This window comes from Embiotoca jacksoni, unplaced genomic scaffold (genome assembly GCF_022577435.1).
Source record: "Embiotoca jacksoni isolate LCO1_2020_lvr unplaced genomic scaffold, fEmbJac1.0.p SCAF_23, whole genome shotgun sequence".
Lineage (NCBI taxonomy): Eukaryota > Metazoa > Chordata > Actinopteri > Embiotocidae > Embiotoca > Embiotoca jacksoni.
In genome coordinates, this window is record NW_027185374.1 from 3,972,604 (window position 1) to 3,996,665 (window position 24,062).

Sequence of the window (24,062 nt, forward strand, 5' to 3'; positions counted from 1 at the left end):
AATTTTTTGCATTTGTGTGTAACGTTATAATAACCAAACCTTCCAGCCTCATTGTAGTATAAAAAAGTGGACCACTTGTTTGTTTACCTTTCTTTTGTTCTGGACCACAATGAACCAACCTACAAGTGTGACAGGCATGCTTTTTTTTTTTCTTTCTTTGATACAAGACTGAAAAAGCTTTTACAAAAATGTAGTGGTGGGTGTGGCTATATGTCTTTTTCATTGTGTGTTTGTTGATACCATAGGTTGACAGTCCGTAGGCCTGCCCTGTCTGGGAGTAAGCAGTGTAGACGGTTGACTGCTGCATGCTGCTGAACTGAGGTTGGCCAGCGTACGTCGGCATGGGAGGGGCTGCTGGCGTGGAGAGGATGTGAGGGTATGGCCTGGGAGAGGAAGGAGACGCAGCAGACGGACAGGTGAGGTAAGTCTGTAGGGAGGGAGGCTGTAGCTCAGTCGGTAGAGTGGATTGCACACTAATCGGAAGGTTGGTGGCTTGATCCCAGCTCCTCCTGTCCACATGCCTAATTGTCCTTGAGCAAGACACTGAATCCTAAAAAAAAAAAAAATTGCTCCCGATGGTGTACCATCGGTGTGTTGCAAGTCACTTTGGATAAAAGCATCAGCTAAATGAAATGTAATGTAAGTCCAGGGCAGATTATAGGAAGTAATTTGATGGGTAAAATTTGAATCTTGCTAATTGTACAGAAAAGGGTATTCTGATATAAACAAAAAGCCTGTTTTGTGCACAATGTCAGACTTACTTTGACGGGTAGAGGGGAGGAGAGTACTGGTGGGCCGAGCGAGGGCTGTATCCACTGCTGGTGATTACTAAAAACAGTAATCAAAAACAACGAAGCAAAAACAAGTTACGGATGGTGTCAGCTGAAAGCTTCTGTTTTCCTTCACATTTAACAAAACCATTCCTGAACAGCACAACTCAAGGCCAATGGCTTGTTTGAATTGAAATGCCGTTCCAGTAAACATAATTCAAAGCATTTCGAATGGAGAGGAGCCAGCTTCTCACTTTAGAGAGCACTGTAGTCCATGAAACCCTTTCAGCGGGCCTCACAGTAAAACACAATGTCTGTTTGTGGTCATTGAGATGTCAGAGCTCAGTACTGACAAACACCCCGCTGCTTCTAAACCCTCTCTCTGTTTTGCGTAATAGCTTTGTGGATCAGTGTGTGTGTGTGTGTGTGTGTGTGTGTGTGTGTGTGTGTGTGTGTGTGTGTGTGTGTGTGTTTTACTGTGTAAAGGAGCATGGGACTGTGTTGGAACTTTCTCTCTGCCTCATCCCTCTGCCAGCCTTTGGTGATGCAATCCAAGAACAGGCAATACTTTGGTGGATTAAAGCTTTCAGCAGGGCCACTGCTGAGCTGAAATGGATGATTGTGTTTGTCTGACTTTGGTGAGAAAATGTAGAACTGAGTGTAAATTTCTGTGACTATCCAGAAAAAGAATTGTGTGTATATCTGTCCACAAATGTGTGCTTTACCTGAGCCTGCGTATGTGTCCAGTGCTGTGTCGCCTGTCGTAGTGACTGTATCGCTGTTGTTCATAGGCTCTGTTTTCACTTTAAAGGACAGGAAAGGCATCAGCGTTAAAGTTAGCCAATAAGGACATTCTATCACTCACACACACACACACACACACACACACACACACACACACACACACACACACACACAAAGAAAACCTTACTGGATTAAGAGCAGACAACTACCATGCAGTTCCAGTATGAGAACAAAATGTTTGTGTGCAGGGTTCCCATTGCAATTGCTGATAAATTCCATCGCTTTTAAATGACCTTAAGGTTTTATGCCTCTGTGGTTTTTAAATGCCTTAGCACAGGAAAAGTATGAAAGCTATAAAATGGAATGATTAAGTTGAAAGTTATAACCATGCAAGGTGACCCTTTGGCAAAATTCTCTTGATATTTTCTGATTTCCCCAACAAATTAATCAAATTGAACACTTTACAGGAGGTTTTGACAGGTGGGAACCCTGCAAGTATTTAAAAACTCCACACACGCTGTGGTGAATTCACAATGGGATCTGAAAAAGCAGAGAACACTTCACAGCAAATGAAAATCAATCAGAGCAATTCGGGCGGGACAAAAAAACCAACAAAAAACGACCAGCTTAAACTCTAAAAAGCCATCCCCTTTGCATTTAATGCAATACTGTTTGAACTCTGGTCTTGGATTCACACACATGCACCTCTGTACCATAGTCCTTGGAGCCCGGGGCAGGGGGCGGGCTGCTGCAGCCCAACAGCCAATCAGCCGTGTTTAGAACGGTCATGCTTTCACCTATAGGGGTGCAAGGTGGGAAGGTGATGAGGATAGGATGCACTGAGAACCAGATGCAGGTCTCAAGTATATGGGATGACATGGTAGTGATTATATTGAAAAGTAGACATTTATATTATTAAATAGAGTTTCTAAACAATTAGTTCAACATTTTGGGACATATGTTTGTTCACTTTCTTGCGTGTGTGCTTTCTTGCCAAGGTACTGAAAAGGTCTCTCGTGTCTCTATAGTTAATATGAAGCTAGAGCCAGGAAATGGTCTGCTTTGTTTAACAGATCTATCCCAAAAGTACAACAGCTACCTCCCAGCACCTCTAAAGCGCAGAAATTAAAACATCAACACCATGAGGTTGCCAGGCATCCAGAAGAGACGACAGGAAGTCATTCTGCCGGACCAAGAAATACACATATAAACCACAACATGCTTTTTTACACTTAAGTTTTTGTATGCATTAAACAAAACAGATGGAGCATGTTATTTAGTGAGCTTTTGAGCTGCTGGTAGGCTGATTTTGTTACCCTTGGACATATACAGTGCCCGCATGTATGCTAAGTTATTTAACCTGCAATAACTGACTTTTGCTAATCACTTGGGGGCACTGGAAACAAGATGGAAACACAACCTTGACCTAATAGAAATAAAATGATAAAATTTGTTGGCAATCAGTTGACTGTTCACGAATTCAGCAGGTAAGAGGAACACTAGCATTTATTTGTTGTGTTTTTGTGCTCTTCACTCTGCTTTGTAACTTTGTTAAAAGGAGACATCAGCCACTTTAGCAGCAACGTGCCGAACCAAAGTTCACAATCTGGTTACATGACTTTATCTGTCTGCTGTTTGGTGCCAGGCAGGTATAGTATGGGGCAATTTTACTGAAAACAGCTCCTGATGTGAAGTCGATGACAACACAACAGTAAGGTGGAAAACGCTAAAATGCTTCAGAGTTGACGCAAACTGCAGTCAAGCAAGGATTACTTGTGTGACCGCTTTCACATTAAATAAATCATGTTACCAGAGGTGTACTATATTGTATTGCTCATGATACTATCAGTATATTTTTCAATATCATAAGATAAAATTTCATATGGCAATATTCCTATTTGTTGATGTAACATAACGTATCACACAGTGTAACAGTATGACATTTATGCCGACTTATAAAACACTTATTTTTCTACAATTGTAGGTTCTTGAAATTTTTGATCATTTTTGTATCTCGTCGTATCATCAAGAATCTTGTTATTGCAGAACTACCCGCAAAATATCGTATGATCTTACCTGTTGTAAACAGGAAAATATCACCTGCTTTGACAGACAGCTATGAGATTAATATTGTCATCCACTCCTGCTGGGGCAAATAAATATATTTCCCAAAATGTTGAACTGTCCCTGTATATAGCAGCTAATCTATCACCACATGATCAGAGTTTTTAAAAGATGAGCACACCTGTTAACTACCTCGCCATCCTACTTGTTGTTTTTCAGTCACTTCTCTCTGAACATGATTAAAACTCATCATCAGCAACCATCTGAGAACTCCATTTAATTCAGGACAAGCTCATTAATCCCCTCTGGGAGCAATGCAACCCACTGGACAAGCTGTAATGAAGACAAATGAGTTGCTATGGAGATGGCCCGTGGGCCTGAGAGCTGGCTGATGTCAGGTAAGGGGAATGTTGGGTATGTAGTTTGTTTTGGCTGTGTGTGTCGTCCCGGCTCTGTCTGCGTAAACCATTAACTGTGAGCTCATCAAAAATGATTTAATGGTCTCTAATATGGTTTGAATTTATTGTTGGTCCGCTCTGGGATCAGCTATTTCTGTGACTGTGTGTCCGTTGACACAGCAAGTTGACTAAAATGCAGCATCTCACTTTTTCCATTGCAGTACTATTAAAAGTGGTTTCCACTGCCAGTTAAATCAGCGATAGATCAAAGGATTGGCCTCAACAAAAGCACTACATCCAGTGCTGTTACAGCAAACTGTCTTGTCGAAAATGATTCCAGAGGACAGAGAGTGAGAGGGAGGGAGATCAAGGGTGACAGAAGAAAAAGAGGACAATCAGAGAGAACAAAAGAAAGGATAAGAAGAGTGAGACAAGAGGAAGAAAAAGAGAGGAGAGGGCTCGCTGGTGTTGACATCCAAGAGAGCAGTGATGCTTTAATGCTCTTGTAGAGGAAATAGTTTCCAGTGGGATTTTGGGCTTGCACTCAAACACACACACACACACACACACGCACACGCACACACACACACACACACACACACACACACACACGCACACGCACACACACACACACACACCGCATACACAACGCACACTTTTGCCAAGCGGTTAGCGGAGGAGAGAAGTGCTTCGCCGCGTGTTTACACACATTCTCTGGTGGTTTACTGGAGCACTTGTACCAGCGTGGGTGTGTGTGTATACGTGCGTTTGCATGTGCGTGTTTCCTTCCGTCTCCATAAATTCCTCAAAAAGTATTTATCTCCGCATGTTGAAAATCTGTCTGACTGATGACTCTGCAGTAGATTTCATCACCTTGGATTTGTCAAAGGCCTTTGTCCAAAGCGATTTGCAATATGTGTCCTAAAACTCTATTCAAATTTAGATGTCATAAAAAAACTTGAAATGCATTTGACATAAACAAACAACAAAAACGTTGTATACTTTCTGTGTTTAAGAAATAACCCTTAACTTCCAGCACGTGGCTTTGAGATGTAGACGTGTACGGTTGGTTTTCAGCCTGTGGCAGAATGCAGACAACGATTCAGCTGTTCTGACTTCAAAGAGATAATTTACCCCTTTTCCTCCTTTCAGATGAAAACACGATGATTCAACATAGCACTTAGAGGAACTGTTTAATACATTTTGGCAAATGTGTTTATTCGCTTTCCTGCTGAGAGTTAGATGAGAAAATGAATACCTCTCATGTCAGGAAAGTGTTATCAATTTTCTCATCTAATTCTTGGCAAACAACTGAAATGGTATATTTTCCAAATTCTTAATTTATTCCTTTCAAGTAGAATTTGCACAATTGTATTAAGCAGTTGAACAGAACCTTCTTCTTTTTAACATTTGGGATTATTATTGATGATTAAATAAAAAATACAGAAATAATTTGGCCTTAAAATCTTGACACTCTTACAAAAATGAAGGTAAAGTTTATACTTTCAAGACTAAAACTAACTTTTCGACCATAGACAAAACTGCCCATTCATTACCGCAGCACCAAACATGCTGTGCCCTCTCACCTCCTGTTCCATTGGTGGTGATGGACGGGCTGCCAAGGTTGTTCTTGTCCAGCTTGGAGCCTGTCGAATCTCCACCTCCCACACGGTTATGAGGACTGGCTAGGTCCTGCATTTCCATAGACCTAAATGGAGGAGGGGGAGGAAGAGCAGGGAGAAAATGAGATGAACTGCGACTTTTTGAATGAACAGGAGATCAACAACAATATGCTCTCACTGTTGGGAATCTAGTTTTTCCATATATAACAATAGGATCCCACTGAACACATTCAGTGACATACTGTATATCCACACTGGAATACACACACACACATGCAGAGTCATAAACTTCATGCTTCTCAGCACCAGTTAGCTTACATGAGCATGTGTTCAGAGGCGCTAGACATTGTCTGTGGGCCTTCTGGCCTTTTTATAGAGTGGTTGTGTGTGTGTATGTGTGTATACAGTTCTGGGCTCCAATACAAACCCACAGCCTGCCAGCATGCTTTAGTTTTACAATGTGTTCCACATGCATGACTGGAACGAACACAAGGTGGTAATGGTGAAGTGAGAGTGTGTGTGTGTGTGTGTGTGTGTGTGTGTGTGTGTGTGTGTGTGTGTGTCTGTGATTGCGTGTGCTCTCGAGTGTGAGTGTGTGTGTGGATGGTTAGAGGTGGATGTAAGTAAGACAAGAATAAGACAATGATGCATCATCTTTATGGTGGGATAAAAGCCGGCCGTTCGTACATCAGCGTTCATTGTTTATTTTAATCCATATTTGCTGTTACCGTTGCAACAAGGACTCTCTCTCGGGTCCATAACCCCAGTGACGGGTGTAAGTGTTTTAATAAAATTTTCATGCATGCACGCTATAAGAAAACCAACATAAAACACTCAGTTACGACTCTTCATCACGGCCACATACCCACAACTTGATATGTCCTTTGGCATGGTATAAGGACAGTACCTCATACAAATGTGTGTGTGTGTGTGTGTGTGTGTGTGTGTGTGTGTGTGTGCGTGCATGCGTGCGTGCGCGTGTGCGTGTGTGTGTGTGAGAGAGAGAGAGTCCCAGATCATGCTGCCCGCAGGTTGGTCACACTAGTGCTCTTGTGTGAGACATCAAAGTGAGAAATGACAGAGACGGAAGGAGAATTAAACAAATGCGGGCTGCTCTTCGGCGTGTGCGGAGCAAAAGAAAGAGAGTTGTACATCTGCGCGGCGGCCTGGAAGCAGTTTACATCATGCTATGGACCGATAGCGTCGCCACACATGACTGCAAACCACAGTCAGACTGACAGGTATAAACGTATATCTTTCAACAGACGAGAAAGACCCGGCTGAAGGGTGCAAAACGGAGAATGTACGAAAGATAAGTGCTCTCTAAATCAACTCTGTATTTACAGCTAAACAGTCCTTCTGCTCTCCTGCACATTTTGGAATGAAAGCACTGATCACCGTTTTAACATCAACAATCCTTTATTGAAGACAAGCCACTGAACCAAGCCCGACCTTCGATCAAAAGCCTTATGTGTATCCCCTGTATGTGGCTAAAGTGAAGAACTTTCACTGATTGTGTTGCTTTTTTCGCTTCTTACTCGCTCTTCTGTGCTTAAAACTCTTCATCCATCCTTTTCTTTTGTCTTTCAACAGCAGGAAATGATTCTGTCTCCCCTCCTTTTTTTTTTTTTTTCTCTTTTCCCTCCGTTTTGCTCCTCTCGGGAGGCGATGGCAGGAGTTGGTGTTTCATAAACTCTTTTCTGGTTTTCACATTATGTCTGGTCACTGAAAAAATATGCTGCATATTACTTAGATGTACAGTGTCCAGAGTGTTATGTTAAATTAATAGATTTAGGCATGAGACTAAAGACTTTTCATTATAGATTAATCAGCTATTTTTTTTCAGTATGATATGTGAAAAAATATATATGGTGACATCTTTATATGTCTTGTTGTCCACCCAAAAGAGGCCAAAACATGTATAAATATATATATATATTTATTTAAAGAGTTTATAAATGACAAATAAAGACACCAAATCCTCTCATCTGAGAAGCTGGAACAAGAGAATATTTGATATTTTTTTAAGACTTTGCTTAAAAATAACAAAAATATAGCTGCGTATTATTTTTCTGTTGGCTGACTTATCGATTAATTGGCCAACAGTTTCAGCTTTAAATAAATTACTGTGTACAACATGCTCCCTTTGCTTGTCCGTTCGATTGAATCAGTATATCTTTTCCTGTGTGTGTGTGTGTGTGTGTGTGTGTGTGTGTGTGTGTGTGTGTGTGTGTGTGTGTGTGTGTGTGTGTGTGTGTGTGTGTGTGTGTGTGTGTGTGTGTGTGTGTGTTGTTCGGACACTGAGGTCTTGGGGAAGTGTTGATGACCTCATCATAGCTCGCAACTGCAGTGAAACCTCACCTCTCTGCATCATGACCAGCGAACTAGGACACGCGCATAACTTTATACCAACACACACACACACACACACACACACACACACACACACACACACACACACACACACACACACACACACACACACTCACACACACACACACACACACACGCAGACTTTTGAAAAACCTAATTTTGTTTGGTTTATTCTGCAAACAGACGTCACATATGAGCGTACCTGGCGTCTGAAGGGTCTGGAACATGAGACTCACTGTGTGGTTTCTTCACCTGCAGAGAAACCAGAGGTAAGAAAATGTTACTAAACCCGCACACATTACATTACATGCATACAGTTCATAAGAAGTGTTTACTGTGTCATAAACCAGCCTCATAAACCAGTGTTTATGAATCAGACAGATTATATTAGTATCACGGACTGTTGTGAAGAACAACATTTCTACCGACAACAACTCCCAAGAAACGAAGAGAAAATTCCTCCAATTAGGGCTAAAACCCAAATCTGACCTTAAATTACCTCAGCGTAAACAGTAAATTGCAACATGTTGAATCTGACTTTAAACTTTCTGACTAAAACGCAAAAATCATAATAAATCAAGACCCGGTATGAGTAGTTGTAGCTGCCGCCGTGACAGGAGTGCTAACTGGACTCTGAGTGACACATATTAACTTTCCCTTGTTCACCCGTGACCCTGCACCATCCTGAGCTCGAGCCCCAGCTCTCAACCCTTCAAGAGTTAAAAGGTTACGGGGTGGGTCATGTTAGGTCACAGCACAGGGCTCACTCTTCGCCGTTAAACAGTTCACTGTAGACACTAAATTGAGCCTCGACTTTGGGGGCGTTACCGAGACATTCATGTCATGTCAATCATTGAACTCTGGACTTCATGACTGAAGCAAGGGGGGGAAAAAAAGACTGAAGAAAACACACTTCAGCCTCGGTACCTTTCCACCGCAGCCTACACTCCCAACACTCACACACAGGCTGGGTCTGTGCGCGTTGCTGCGTGTGAGGGTATGCGGGGCTAGACGGCAGTGCTTCTCTATTAAAATTCCTCTCTCTTATTTGAAACAGGAACTAATTAGAACAGTAAATGCAGGGCGGAGCGAGGGCCAATGTGTACCAGCTGCCCCATAATCACTGTGTCAACACACTGGTGAGGTGTAGGGCACGTGTGGGGTGCCAGACACACACACACACACACACACACACACACACACACACACACACACACACACACTCCTACATGGAAATGCACATACAAACACACACAGCGAAATTCACCCAGGCAGCATATATTCAAGTCATTTGCACATTATCGCAATCACAGGTAAGTATACAGAGAAAGTGCTTGGCTTAGCAGATACTAAACTCCAGGTATGTGGAAAATAAGACTTTGTGTGTGTGTGCGTGTGTGCGTGTGCGCGTGCGCGTGTGCGTGTAGAGATGACTGCGTCGTGGTGTTATGGCTCTGATTAGAGGATCCTCATGAGAGCGAATAAGAAGCAGCACTTAGCTGTTTAAGACCGGGTTCAAAGGTTAGCCAGTGCCCTCGTATGGATCGCTTTACACACACGCATACACACACACACAAGCCACTTTCATGTCACGTTTCATGCTTTACTGAAATTTAACAAGGCTGTCAGTCACGACATCATCAGCGTGGCCATGAGAAACGGCAATCCACATGCAACGCACACGCAGGCCGTACATGCAGCCCGCATGTGCACGTACACACACTAGGAAATACACAAGGCTGGCTGTTTCTGTCTCAACATGATCTGTGAAAACACAAGCACACGCAGGCTTTGATCCTGAAAAGCTTTTATCATTGTGTTTCAATCCGTGCTCACTTTCAGACGATGTCAACCGATGCCCGAGTCTGTCACCTCTCAACATCCCAACACTTTTATCTTCTCCTATCTGAGAAACTTGTTTCAGATATAAAACAACAACCTATATCCGTTTTATTTTTTATTTTTATTTTCCGTTTTTTCCACTCGTTTCATTTCATTAAGGGACCTTTTTTTGACAGCCCACAATATCTATGATCTGATCGAGACACGATAAAATGACACTGCTGATGATAACCTCTCTTGCAATATTTAAGATACTCCGTGCTCACTAAGTCCACATTCAGATATTCAGTGCTCGCCTTCCTCCTTTTTGTGTCTTTCAGAAAAACAAACCGAATATCATCCCTGACAATAAAACGAAGCGCATCTAAGCGCAGTCGTCGGTGCCCACAATGCCTGAAGAACCCATTTGTGTTACCTGATCCATCTAAATAGGTGACCTTTGACCTGGTTGGCCAGGTGACCGGTCTAGAACACTACCTACCAAGCCCGGGGACTCCCTGAGGGATATATACAGGTACCACAGGTAATTAGTACTAATAACAATGGTTTATTTAAGGGAATTATACACTGCAATGTTTGTCTTGTTACCTGCTAATGATAATGATCATCTAATGAATGTAATAATAATGTGAGGTCAAATCTGATCCGAAAAGGCAGTAATAAGGGAGCGCGAGTCAGAAATAAGCAGAAGCAGCCCTGGTTCTGGTCTTACTTGTTTCCTTGTTTTATTTATTTTTGTTTGGTCTTTTAAAAAGCTCACTCGAGAATCTAAAATTTGACATGAAAGGTACTTGAAAAAGGTTTGTGATATTGTTTTTGGCAAACTAGTAAAAAAAAAAAAAAACCTGTGCAGGAAAAGAAAAAGAAGGAAAAAGAGGGAGCGAGGAAGAAGAATAGCGCTATGTGTTTCTGGTAATAACCCAACCCATTTGCGATGGGACATCTGATACCATGCATAGCGTTGTACACACTGACACACATAGGCACACACACACACATGCACACAATTGGGTACATGATGACTTCGACTGAGAAGAATATTTTTAATTTATGACATAAACGTAAAAAACTTTATTAAAATACTCTCCTGCTCATATTTTATTTTAACAAATTCTCCATAATTTTAAGTGGTTGGTAATATGAATCGTGAATTGTAGCCAAGTGAGAGAGAGAGAGAAAAAAAAAAGACAACAGATGAGAGAGACTCCTTCCCTACTCCGAGATCAACCTAAAATGTTGCAAACGTACATAACGTGGCCGAATATCTAAGATTATCTCTGATAATGATGGTTCAAAAATACTGTCAAAAACAAAACCTCCATTTATGTTAAATTAAAAGCATGAAGAAAAATACATTCTTTCATTTAATGTAAAGCTGGTTTGAAATGTAAAGTGTTTAATCATTTAAGTAACATTTGCAACAGTGCTATCAAAATATTTTTTGATGCTCTGAATATTGCAGTTTAGTTCAGCCTAAACTTATGTTAAATCAAATATTAAGTAGTAATTTTACTAAAAGCAACATTTATTCATTCAGAAATGTGCACAAACGGCAATTAATACACTCCGGCTGCCTGTTAAAAAAACAATTACTGATGTGAACATGAAACACACAGACTTGGAGATCCACTCTTACCTCAGGGTGTAATCAGGTCAGTAAACAGTCCTTTACTTCCACAAAGCATTACAGAGCCGTACGATCCACCAGCTCCCCCTCGGACGCAGGCTCGCTACTCTCTCTCGCACAAACAGAAACACACACGCTCCTCGGACACCACTCGTCTCCGTCTACCTGCCTCTCACTTTGTACTCCAGGTGTCAACGTTTTTCCTCCAGGGAAGAAAATGTAATTCTATTTGTCTTTCTCTTTGTGTCTCTCTCTTTCACTCTGAATGGGGGGGGAGAAAAAAAAAAAAAAGGAGAGGCTGTATATCAGACTGAGCTTTTCTCCTACGCTCTGTTTCTAATGTCAATCCATGCACAGCTCCTGTCTTCCTCGACTCCAGTAATGGGGAACATTTCACTCGTCCTGTTTCCCTCCTCCACTGCCTCCTCCCCCTCTTTTTCTCTTCTCCTCTCTTCCTCTTCCTCCTCCTCCTCTTTCTCTCTCTCTCTCTCTCTCTCTCTCTCTCTCTCGCTCTCAGCTGTCACTCATTACAGACTCACACAAGCTTACATTTAAAGCCAAAGAACTTTTTAAATGTACGATATAATTTGTGTGTGTAGGTCCATTTCTAATATAGACACAAACTTAATTGCACAACTAAATTGTGTATTAAGATCAAATTGAGAATTTCACATGTAAAACATACTAACCAAGATAAGTCTGAGCCCCTAAAATCAAAAACACCAAAATGTGTCTCTTAAATCCTGCTTATGGCAGCTCGTCCGTGATCACTTCCATAAAGCTACGATGGTGAATGGAGACATGGTGTAGATGGGAAGTCAACGTCTTGCTGTGCAGTGGAAAGTACAGGCAGGACTGTAAACTTCACACCATGCAGTTGACCCCCTCTCTCACACACATACTTGCCCCTATCTCACCCGCACAGCACAGAGCCTCACATGTACACCTGAGCACACACACACACTCAATCTAATTGGAACCACACGAGCTGCACATGTGTGTCATACGTGAAGTGTAGCTGAGCTGGAGGGATGGCTGGGAGAGTAATATCAACGAGGTGGACTTGTACACACACACACACACACACACACACACACACATATATACACGAACACACAAAATCTCCGCCCGGCCGCCTCGGTCTGAAGATGGCACTCTTTCACTGTGCCCATCAAGGTGTTACTGTATCAGGGGAGCCACACACTCAAACACACACTCGCAAGCACAGCAGGAGTCAAAAACACACCAGCGACAGATGACACATCCGTACACTTAAGCCAGGTCAGTGCTGATTTCAGACTCTTCACCAAAACTTTACTATAACGTAATCACTTATGACATTTTAAAGGGCCAGTTCACACACATTTAATACCAAATTTTCAGTTATCCATAGTGGCATCAAGCCATTTATTTTTGGTTTTATTCAGCTGGGTTTTGAGATGTTCGTCTCTGAAATTTGTTCCAACTGCCATGTGTCAACTCAACCAAAACTTAGTTACATATAATCTAGTCAAAGGGAAATATGAGTCACGATGTTGTTTATTAACATATATCATCATAAAATATGCTATTTTATTTATTGTTCAAAGATTAACCCCTGTAGTAGCCTGGTAGGGCTGCGGAAATATACTTCACAGCAAAGATCTAAAAACTGACGTGGTAAATATCTGGTTGGCTAGATATGGCTATAATGAGTGAGATTTTTAAGTTGGGTGAACTGATCCTTTAACAACTTCCAGAGCACTATAAACGTTACTGTACATGTACGAGGCAACAGAAAATAGCTGACACCAAATGTATACAGGCCTAGAGACCAATTTGGAACAGGGCCACTGTCTCCAACTGCGCACCAGCCACCTTTAGCTCGGTCACCATGGAGACAGCATGCAGCCGTGTCCCACAGTCTTTATCCCATACCCCAATAAACACCCTGATTGATAGACTGTCTGTAGACCTGCATGCATACATCAGGGCAAGTGTCTGTTGAAAGTGTGTTATACGTGGATGCCGACATGCATTCGTGTGCGTGCGTGCTGGACGTTTGGGAGTTTATGTGGACTAGCTGTCAGAACAGATTAGGGTGTTGCCGAAGTGCTTGACAACTCAAGCACTTTATTATTAGCCAGGCAAGACCCCACCAGGAGGGGGTCGTCCAAAAACATCCCCGATGAAATATTTTCACAGCAAGGGGAGAAGGGAGCAGGGGAGGCGTCCCAAAACATGCCTCATGAAATACACGCGCAAAAAAACAGATAGAAAAAACAACAAAACAGTTGAGTGGCGTGGGCACATCAGAGCAGTGAACTGAGCAAAGGAAGAGGGTAGTGTATGAATACAGCTAAATAGCAGGACTCGGCTTTGGTTTTTGTTGACTTAGGACCGTTTTAAAAGTGTTTGAAGGAGGCGTCTCGCTCCCCTTTAAGAGACCCTCGAGAATAACTTTGTTCTTAAGTGGAACAACAGCAGTTTATCTTCCCTGCAGACACTTAGACAGATGGAGACAGACTCTGCTTCTCTTTAGCTATTTTATCTGCTAGTTTGAAGTGAGATTTTCATCATGATCTTTTTTGATATTTTTTCATTTCAGCTCAACAAAATGCATTTGTCTTCGTACTTTACATTAAAAAGTTAATTTTGACATAGCAGCATTTATGGTGAAAGGAAGAAATGTATTTGCTCCAAGATGAGATGGTCAAACTTGCTTAGTTTATTAGCTGTTAAACGTTAAAAACCGGCAATACATCAAAATGTGTAGGAATTTAATGTAATTCTGAGTTCCCGTGTTAAGTTATGGATGCTGATGAGGCTGTTTGTCATTTTTCTGAATTCTATTTGTCTATTTCTGTAGAAACAGAGCACATTTTCTGGAGGCTGCTTTGTTTCCTTGTTTGTGAATGCTCTCGATTCAGAAGTGAGATGTTCCCAAATGTGAACTTCCCCGATTTCCCGCTGCCTCAACGCACGATAAGGCCAAGTTTAGCACAAAGACCAGAAACCGAGGGGAACAATGAGCCAGGCTCTGTTCAAAGTTAAAATGCACACACAAGCACCCCTAAATGTCACAAATTAAAGCATCTCATTTGTTTAATCTGTAAAACTAAATTCAAAAACAAGCAGTTGTGGTTTAATAGCAGTTTTCCTCTGTATTCAGTTGTTGTGCTAAGCTAAGCTAACTGGCTGCTGGCTGCTTTCTAGGGTACAGACATGAGAGTGGTATCAGTCTTCCTTAACCTTCAAGAAGAAGTGCTTTCCAGTGTATTAGATTAAAAAATAAATAAATAAATAAATAAATAAAAAAGTTAGGAGCAGACACACAAGAACAATTTTAGTTGTGTCGACTTCCCAACATGTAGCTAAGAGGATACATAAAGAGACAGAGAGAGAGACACAGTCTTTGCACACACACACACACACACACACACACACACACACACACACACACACACACACACACACACACACACACACACACACACACACCTGTGCAACGTGATCATTCAGCCATCCCTGTCTCTGACATGGGCTGGTGTGTCGACCACAAAACACACTCATGAAGGATGTTACTCACCACACAAACACAAGCTCCATCTCGATCTGTCCTCCACATTCTCTCTCTCTTTCTCACGGGCGCGCGCACACACACACACACACACACACACACACACACACACACACACACACACACACACACACACACACACACACACACACACACACACACACACACACACACACACACACAGTCTCACCCGTTTACCTGTCCCCCGCTCAAAGCTCTCCGCTCTCCCCATTTGTATGAGTGGTTATCGGTGTGGTAACTCTATCCCTTTCCTTTCATGTAAAATACATTGTGCCGAGCCTCCTCCCTCCAACCCTCCCTCATCCACTCCTCCTTCACCCCCTCAAGTTCCCCCCTCAGCCTGGGGAGGTGTAAATCTATCCCTCTCTTTATGCCTCCAAAAATGCCCCTTTTTCAGGTGTAGTAGGAAGCTATAAAAGAAAAAAAAAAAAAAAGAAGTGAGGGAGTGAAAGAAAAGAACAGGGTGAGTCTGTGGAGCAGGGAAAAGGAGGAGGAGGAGGAGGTGTTTGGGTGAAATAGTGACTCTCTCAAAACATCTCCCTCTCTCCCTCTTGCTCTTGCTCTCCCTCTTGCTCTCGCTGTGTCTCTGGTGAGGTGTACCTCTCTTCACCTGTCTATGCTCACATAACATTGTCAAGAGCTGCATAAAGTTTCAATTTAAAAGACACAAAAAATAGAAGTAAAGTCACACACAGATTGTGTAGCTAAAGTAAAACTTTGGAAACACCTGAATTTAGTCTGTAACATCTGGTTCATTCAAAACCCAATCCCAAAAAATATTGATTTACAATATCTTCAACCATCCAAATGAATTTTAATATTTTTTTATCCAACAATTCTCAAAAGCAGAATGTGGACAGTGTCTCCGACCACAGTGAATGTGTTTTAGGTGTTTAACTGCATTATTATTACAATATACAGAAGTAACTAATTAAATTAGTCAAACAACAGAAAATTTGAAACAGGAAATATATTAGAAATGCAAGTAAAATAAATCCATTAACAGGTGCCTCAATCTTTTATCTGGGCTGAGCTGTTACCAGCTGCTCCAACAATAAGCTGAGACTTTGGAAAATAAATTGTGAGCTGCTACCCTGCATATTTCTTGCTTAGTTTAATACTATACTATTTAATATCTGCATATTTATGGTAAAGCAAACTCCAATCGTCCCAAAGATTATTTTTATTGAATCAACTTGCAGTGAATCCACATGTTTGTGGAGGAAGAGCAGCAGAGGAGAACAGTGACTAAGGCTACTCTTCATGATACTCACTGTACTGGTGGTCTTCATAGCTGCTATTTAAATTGGCTCCTCATTGTCTCAGGGAGTGAGGGGATCACACACACGATTTAATGCAGCTTTACTCAAAGGACACAAATGAAAAGTCATTGATGGATGTGTGTGTGTGTGTGTGTGTGTGTGTGTGTGTGTGTGTGTGTGTGTGTGTGTGTGTGTGTGTGTGTGTGTGTGTGTGTGTGTGTGTGTGTGTGTACTGGTTCTGCGCTGTTAATTGTGCGTTTGGCCTCGACTGCCCCTGCTCAGCTAATCTGATGAGAGTGATTAAAAAAACAACTGGGGGAAACCTAAACCAGTCCATGGTTGACCAGGCCCACACACACACACACACACACACACACACACACACACACACACACACACAGATACACACGTACATGCACACGCACTTGCACACGCACACACACCCTGGCCATCACTCTACTCAGCGGCATAAAACACACTCAAGAACAACTCAATATGAATTTTCTCAAGAAACAATCTTTGAGGTCAGACACTGGAGCAGATAACAGCAGAGTGATCTGGATGTGTAAGTGTAGTGATAAGATATTCAATTGATAAACAGCTGAACAAAAAAATTCTATGACAATCACCCTTAGGACTTTATAGAAAAAGTTATTAATGAATTAACTAAAAATCAGGAGACCTAAATGACTCTATTACAGGGTCAACATTGTCTCTCAGCTCCGTGCTGCATATCCTGAGAGCAGTCACAGATTAGTCACTCAAGTAGAAGCTGTGAAGTATAATATTTCAAGTATGTCCTCATTCTGAAATTATACCCGTTTGTTAACAATAGTATAAGTTAATGCTCAGTTCAGATACTTTGGTGCAACCATAAATAAGAATATATATGATATTGTTGCAACGTGTAAAATAAGACTGTTCCATCTACTTCTGGTAAAATAGGGGGGAAAACAGAATTTTTCAAAAATGTTGACAAGTTTTCGCAGTTAGATTTGGCATCTTTTCTGAGCTGTGTTGGCATCAACTGCACCAACAATAAACAGTCATCAAACTAGTACTTGTTGAATGGACCATTAAAAACCAACAGAACTGCCAAGCAAGCTTGGTGTTGTAAATTCGACTTTTACAATATCATGTCTTCAGATTATAAACACATTTACAACTTAGATGATTTTTAAGAGGAGATTTTTGGGCAAAACACTGCTTAACAAGCAGACAGGTTTTACAAAAACAAATCCACTGATATGTATGAACTTGATAAAATGGGGGATAAAGTGAGTAGACTGGAGCAGTAAGAGCTCTTGTAGACATGAAGAAACAGAACACCATCTTCCTGTAAACCCCCCCACCTCCCCCCCAATCCCCAACCCGACCGCAGCTACCGCACCCCGTGCTTGGTCCCCATACCGCAACTTTCCCCCTCTGATTCCACCCCTTTCCCTCTCACCCCTCCCCCCCTCCCCGAGCACCTTTGCATCCCACCGTGAAGCGAAATCAATGAGATGTGTGTGTGTGTGTCTGGAAACAGATCAGGCAAGAGAGCAAAGAAGGGAAAAGTGAAAAATGCACACGCAAGTGTTTGTGTGTTAAGACTGAGAATTTAATTCTAGCAGAGTCTGAATGTTCACGATGGTCATAACTACAGTGTGTGTGTGTGTGTGTGTGTGTGTGTGTGTGTGTGTGTGTGTGTGTGTGTGTGTGTGTGTGTGTGTGTGTGTGTGTGTGTGCGTGCGTGCGTGCGTGCCTGTGTGTGAGCCTGTGTGTGTAAGTGCATGTCTGTGGTGGCAGCAGCAGCAGCATCAATAATTAAAGCTAATCTCATTAGACCTCAGATCCCTTTCAGACGCTTTTAATTAAATGATGAATGGCCTCCCAGCTGCCTGTTAAATAATGCTGCTCATGACATCACAGCGTGTGTGCATGAGAGAGGTACAACATAAGGTAGATATCCTTAAAAAAAGACACAAGGAGAGACATTCAGCAGAGAGAAAGGTATGGTCTCACGCACACACACACACACACACACACACACACACACACACACACACACACACACACACACACACACACACACAGACACACACAGACACACACGCCATCTGCTCTCAGATTCAATATGCAGCCGATTATTAGAAGTTACTGCTGCCCTATGCACCAAGGAGAGCGAACAGGAGTTGAATGTCTCAAAAAGTCACAAGCTGTTCCATCATACCAGGCAGTGAAACACTTCATATCGTCTTCCTAATAAAATCACTCGCAATACCATATGTCTGCAAAGAAGGAAGGCAGATTGAAGGGAAAGAGGATGTATGTAAGTGTGAAAAAAAAAAAAAAAAAAAGGAGAGAAGGGCACAGAGTCCAAAACGGGACAGTCAAGAGCTCGGGGGTGTGAGAAAAAAAGAAAGAATAAAGATAAAGGGAGACAAAGACAGGAGAGACACAGAGACTATAGGCCGAATGAGAGAATGAGAGCAACAGGTAAAGCAGAGGACAGGTAAGGCTGCCAAAGCACCTCGGGCATGCAGACAGCACGGACATGGCTATGAGAACACCCATAATCCCTCCTGTTTCTCATCCCCCTGTGCGCTCCCTATCCCTCCCTCCATCAACCTCCACCCCCTCACCTCCCCACCTCTCCACCTCCACACCCTCGCTCTTGGGCTGGCTCTGTATCGGATTGCCGACTTCACAATAGGCCCTGAATCATCACTCTAGCCAGAGAGACACAGGGAGAGACGAAGAGGCGGGCAGGCCGGCGGGGAAAGAGAAGGAGGGACACGCAGACAGACAAAAAGAATCAAGGACACGGGAGTGTAAAAATGTGTCTCTATGGACATCAACGCTGCATAGACCCAGTTCAAACACGGTCAGATGCTTTTATAGATAAAATCTTAAATCTAGAAATAAATCTAGCACAAACTGAAAATACATTTTAAATGTTGTCAGGGATGCTGTAAAGCCTCTGCATGCTACTAAGTGTTAGCTTTCAACCCACCCACCCACTGTTCCACCTGCAAGATGCTAATAATGTATGAATAGATTTGACTCTTCTGCCACGATGATAATTTTTGTATTGATTGCCCCTGCTTAAAAACAAATAATGTGCAATAATCTCTTTAAAGGCAGTCCAAAAGTGCATCCATGTAAAAAATATTTTTAAATATTCAAATTTGGGAGGTCATCTACAAAAGTGGCGAGAGATCAATTTTGATAATCCTTGAATCCTTCATTTACGAAGCACAAATGCAAATACATTTTGCCTCCATCTCCCTAAAGCTTAATTGAAGACTGGAGATCTCACAGAGACCCGGGTCACGGCCCCTCTGGCCTCGCCGACCCCCATGCTACCTCTCCGATTCTGCACTGCGGAGAGAGAAATCCAATCTCCCAGCAGAGCAACAGAGGAAGTTCTCGCGGCAGGCAGGGCAGGCAGGTTCCTCCATAACCAAAGCACAATTGTTGCAATTTAATTTCCTTCCCAGTAAAATTAGGAAATATGCTCCAATGTAACCAATGGCAGATGAGACGAGACAGGGCCGAACAAAAGGTGGGCTATGCTATCAAAGCTTCTATTTCGGGAAGTTACTGGGAACAAATAATTAAATGTTTCTCTAATTTACTGAGGACTTCTGTTTATGTGATTTAAATAAACTGGAGACTTTTTGTTCGTCTCCACTGACACAATGAACGTGCCATTACTACTATAGTTTCTCAAACCATAAACTTCCTCAGTAAAGATTTTATTGAGCTTAAAATGTTCAGTTGGCAGAAATGTAACATCTGGCCATAATGTGATTTTCTCAAAAAAAAAAAAAAACTCTGAGTAATCAATAAAATAAGGAATCTTGGCAAGAAATATAGTATCCCTGATTGACTTCCATTAAACAAGCAAGGCCACAATATGAGACAGCCTCCACTCAGATGACCTCAGCCGTCCCACACCACAGAGAGTCTATGTGTATAACAGAGAAAGAAACACCTACACACGCAGACTCTCACACAGCACACACTATACAGCACACATATCATGTGGTTTCCTGTCTGGTGTGTTCCTCTTGAAAAGCCCACGCCGCTTGCTCTGGGTTTCTAGATGGATTCTCCAGTCTGTTTGGGGGGTTTGACTCTGTCAGGCAGCAACTGGCTCACAGGCTGTCTGTGACCCGCTGACCTCACACCTAGCTGTCTTTCCCCGGCCGGCCAGACTCTCACTCAGCTCTCGTATACGAGTTATAAATTCTCTGAAACGAGGCAGGAATTGAATTTTTTTTTTTGTGTGTGTGAAAGACAGATGTTTCGGTTGTTTCATGCATCTTAGACAAAACAAAGGGATTCTTCTGCATTTCACATGAATCCTTTGTGCAGGATCACTTTTGCTGATTTCACCCAGTTTACAAAATTCTGTGTCTAAAGATTAAAATTCACTATTTCACTTAGTCGCTAAATCTAATATTCCAGAAAACTATGGAATATTACAGTGTAGAATATTGAAGAAGTTGTTTCATATGTTGGGAATACACGCTCAAACAAATCCTGATAACTTTCATAATGCTGGAGACAGATTAACCAGGTCGAGAAGAGAGGACATTATGGTCCTAAGGAGGAAAACCTCCATTGGCCAGCTTTCATAGTCACAGTCTCTCAGTTCTGGAACATTCCTCCATTAAATATATGATTCAGGAATTCTTATCATTAATTTGGTTAAAAATAACAAGTCTTTCAAGCCACATACCCTTAAATACAACCCCTCAGGAGTGTTTTCTAAATTAGCATCCCTGGTTAGTTTAAGGCACAAAAAGCCTTCGGTTTAAAATGATGACTTGAACTGTGTTGTGCAATAATCTTGCTACTGCCTTAAAGTTATGTAACTTTCGTCACCATGGCAACAGTAGATGTAATTTGACTGACTTAAGGTTGGAAATGAAATGTGAACAAATCCGCTGCTGTATCAAACCATCCACCCAACCCGCTTCCTTTCTTCATATAGACGTCATCTGAACTGTGTGGGTACAACTCTGTTCTACAAGGAGGATCTGTTCCCTTACAATTAGTCTTTATTCCTCTACAGGTGAATATCTGCTATTCCTGCTGCTATTTTCTTGGTCATTTCCACTTTCCCACGCTGTCAAAAAAATCACTTCATTTATAATTTCGTTGTCATGATGCTTGTCCAATGATCTTTCAGCCCACATTTCTGGAGCCAATCAGCCCCTGGTCCCAGATCTTTAAATATCATCGTGGTTCTGCCTCGGTGACCCTATAAATGTACAACCCTCCTCCTCCCCATCACAACCTCATCCTTCTGGGTGTCCATAGAGTCTTAACTTAGGTTTTTATTAGCCTCCTGCTAACTTTGCTTCACCACCACCAGCATGTATTATCCAGGGAGACTTGTTACATCTCCCACCTTCATTTCATTGCTCTATGAAATACTGTAGCTTCTCCTCATCTCAGTCTCATCGATAAAACTGAAATAACCGTAAATATTATTATTCACTTCCTAATCATCTTTTCTTATTGAAATATTGAGAGTTTGGACCGCCACGGGTGTAAACTCTAACTTGACTGGTTGGTGGAGGCATACAACCATGATGCGGTAATTCTAGTTTAAATTGCGAATTTAACACATGACTGAAGGTCAATTTACAAATTTACACTCTGTTGATTAATGTGTATTGCCCTGGAACATAAAATGAGTTACAACATTTCTTGCACAGTCTGGACAGAAGACTCTCTCAGCAACACTCAGCTGTCAACTACACATAAATCTTACAAGAATCACTGTACACTAAGCTGAAATTGAAGTGCACCTCGGTGCCACAGCTAGGATGCCAGCCTACGAGAGGGATGCCAGGGGGGTAGCTGTTACACTCCACACTCCTGTGATCTGTCCACATGTCTTGTTGCCGGGCAGATTTTTGAAACGACCATCTATGACGCCAGTGCAATCTTAGCAATCGGGGCTGGGCCGTGCTCGTATTAAGCTACTGCTGCAGCATGTAAGTTTGTGTGAATGTGTCTGTACGGTGTTGTAGGGGTGAAAGAGGGGTGCAACCTGACCCCCTTTCCTCCTCTTACTTGGTCTCTCTGTCTTTCTGTCTCTCTAATACACATATATACGTGTGAACGAACGAACGAACACACACACACACACACACACACATACACACACACACACACACACACACACACACTGGGACAGCTGCCATACTAGGGGCCTCTCCCAGCGCACCAGAGGAAAAGGCTCCAGCTAAAAGAACCTTTTTCCCCCTCTTTTTTCATCCTTTTTTCTGTCTCTCTCTTTTTTTCTTCAGGTGGCCATACGTTTAAATCCTGCAAGGCTCCCAGAGGTCAGCGAACACCGCTGCCCCCCCCCACCCCCCCTCCCCGTCTCTCACCGCTTCCTCCACCAGCCAACAGACTAGAGACTTCAATCAGAACCATTGAGGGACTGTGTGTGGGGTTTGTGTGACGTACTCAATCTGTTTAATGCTCATACTTATTATTTAACTAAATTTATCATAAAACATTGATCCAAACAGCCTCATTGTTGACTCATCCACATCATCTCATAGAGCATCACTCAAAAAATGATAGCAAAAAAAAAAAACTGTGATCACTTTTTCTCCTAAGCTAAACAAGTATGTGACAACAGGTGGAGTGACACACTTAAACAAGCTAAAAGTAGCATTAAGGGGCTAACCACTGTTGGCCCTGCCTCAGGCTCCTTCCAGTGCTCCCCTAGGACCCCAGACGGCAGGCTGGCCCTCGGCAGGCAGGCGGCCAGAGAGGACGCCTGACCATAACCCAGATGACGTGCGATGGATGTGGTGGGAAAAGGGCGGGGTGGAGGAAGTAAGGGACAGGGTACTTTAAAGGGTAGAGAGGAGGAGTGGGGGTATCAGGTATCAATAGACAACTCCCCGAAACCTTGTGTGTGAGGTCTGCGCTGTTTTCTTTGTCACCCGAGACACGCCTATTTCAATAAAGCGGAGCGGGGAAGATATTAGACACTTTTAATTTAAGTATTAAAACAAGAGGAAAGCATTCCAAGGAAAGAAATTACAATAATAGAATAAGTTTACAAATTCAAATGCCCATCTACAACAAACATTAAGGCTGCCATCAGTACTTGAGGTTCAGTTGTAATCAAAATAAAAAATAAGCACAAAACTGCAAAGCTTTAACAAATTAGCTGAAATGTTTAAGCGAATTTGTCAGTTTTCAAAAGTAGTTTGATAAACCATGAAACAGGGTCAGAAGACATTGACTACCTACTGTACACAAAGCCGATACTGATATATGATATGAATATCATCTTTTTTTTTTAATCTTATCTCGTGTCATTTTTTGAATCAGAAATGTAATATGTTCTTTGGTTTGACCAGTTAAATTGTAATCATTTCATGATTTTTTTTTTCATCTTCTGTATTAAGAAGACATAGGTCAGCTTGGGCTTTGGAAAAGTATGATTGGCAGTTTTTTTCTTTTACTATTTTCTGATATTTTAAAGATTGACCAAATTAATTAGTGAATAAAAAAAAATATCAATTCATAATAAAAATAATTGTTAGTTGCAGCCATTCATGACAGATAGTTACAGTATGTCCTTCCCACTGTTAGCATTTAGGGTTGATTGAATATTAGAAACACATCTCAGTGTAATGAAATGGGCTTTTAAAATGCCACAAACTTCAACTTTCGCAATGACCATAAATATCTGTTTCTAGCTAGAACAGAAGACTAAACTAATGAAAGAAAGATTTAGTGCTGGGCTGTT

At 41.9% G+C, this 24,062-nt stretch overlaps 1 protein-coding gene across 10 annotated transcripts in view; it reads right to left on the reverse strand.

Moving 5' to 3' along the window:
* The window catches only part of eya4 (EYA transcriptional coactivator and phosphatase 4), a 45,224-nt gene that overhangs the window by 15,393 nt on the left and 5,769 nt on the right, over nucleotides 1–24,062 (reverse strand). For 4 of the 10 annotated variants that reach the window (XR_011178718.1, XM_069158311.1, XM_069158312.1 and 1 more), the window contains exons 3-8: nucleotides 8,174–8,223; nucleotides 5,563–5,684; nucleotides 2,228–2,311; nucleotides 1,496–1,573; nucleotides 762–828; nucleotides 241–383 (exon numbers count right to left, since the gene is read on the reverse strand). Coding sequence is in view for 9 of the 10 variants with exons in the window: in XM_069158311.1 (XP_069014412.1) it covers nucleotides 241–383; nucleotides 762–828; nucleotides 1,496–1,573; nucleotides 2,228–2,311; nucleotides 5,563–5,684; nucleotides 8,174–8,223 (544 nt within the window). In the remaining variant the exon portion in view is untranslated. Of the gene's footprint in view, nucleotides 1–240; nucleotides 384–761; nucleotides 829–1,495; nucleotides 1,574–2,227; nucleotides 2,312–5,562; nucleotides 5,685–8,173; nucleotides 8,224–11,449; nucleotides 11,877–24,062 lie in introns of those variants that run through there. The other 6 variants (XM_069158313.1, XM_069158314.1, XM_069158310.1 and 3 more) reach the window with 3 other exon arrangements.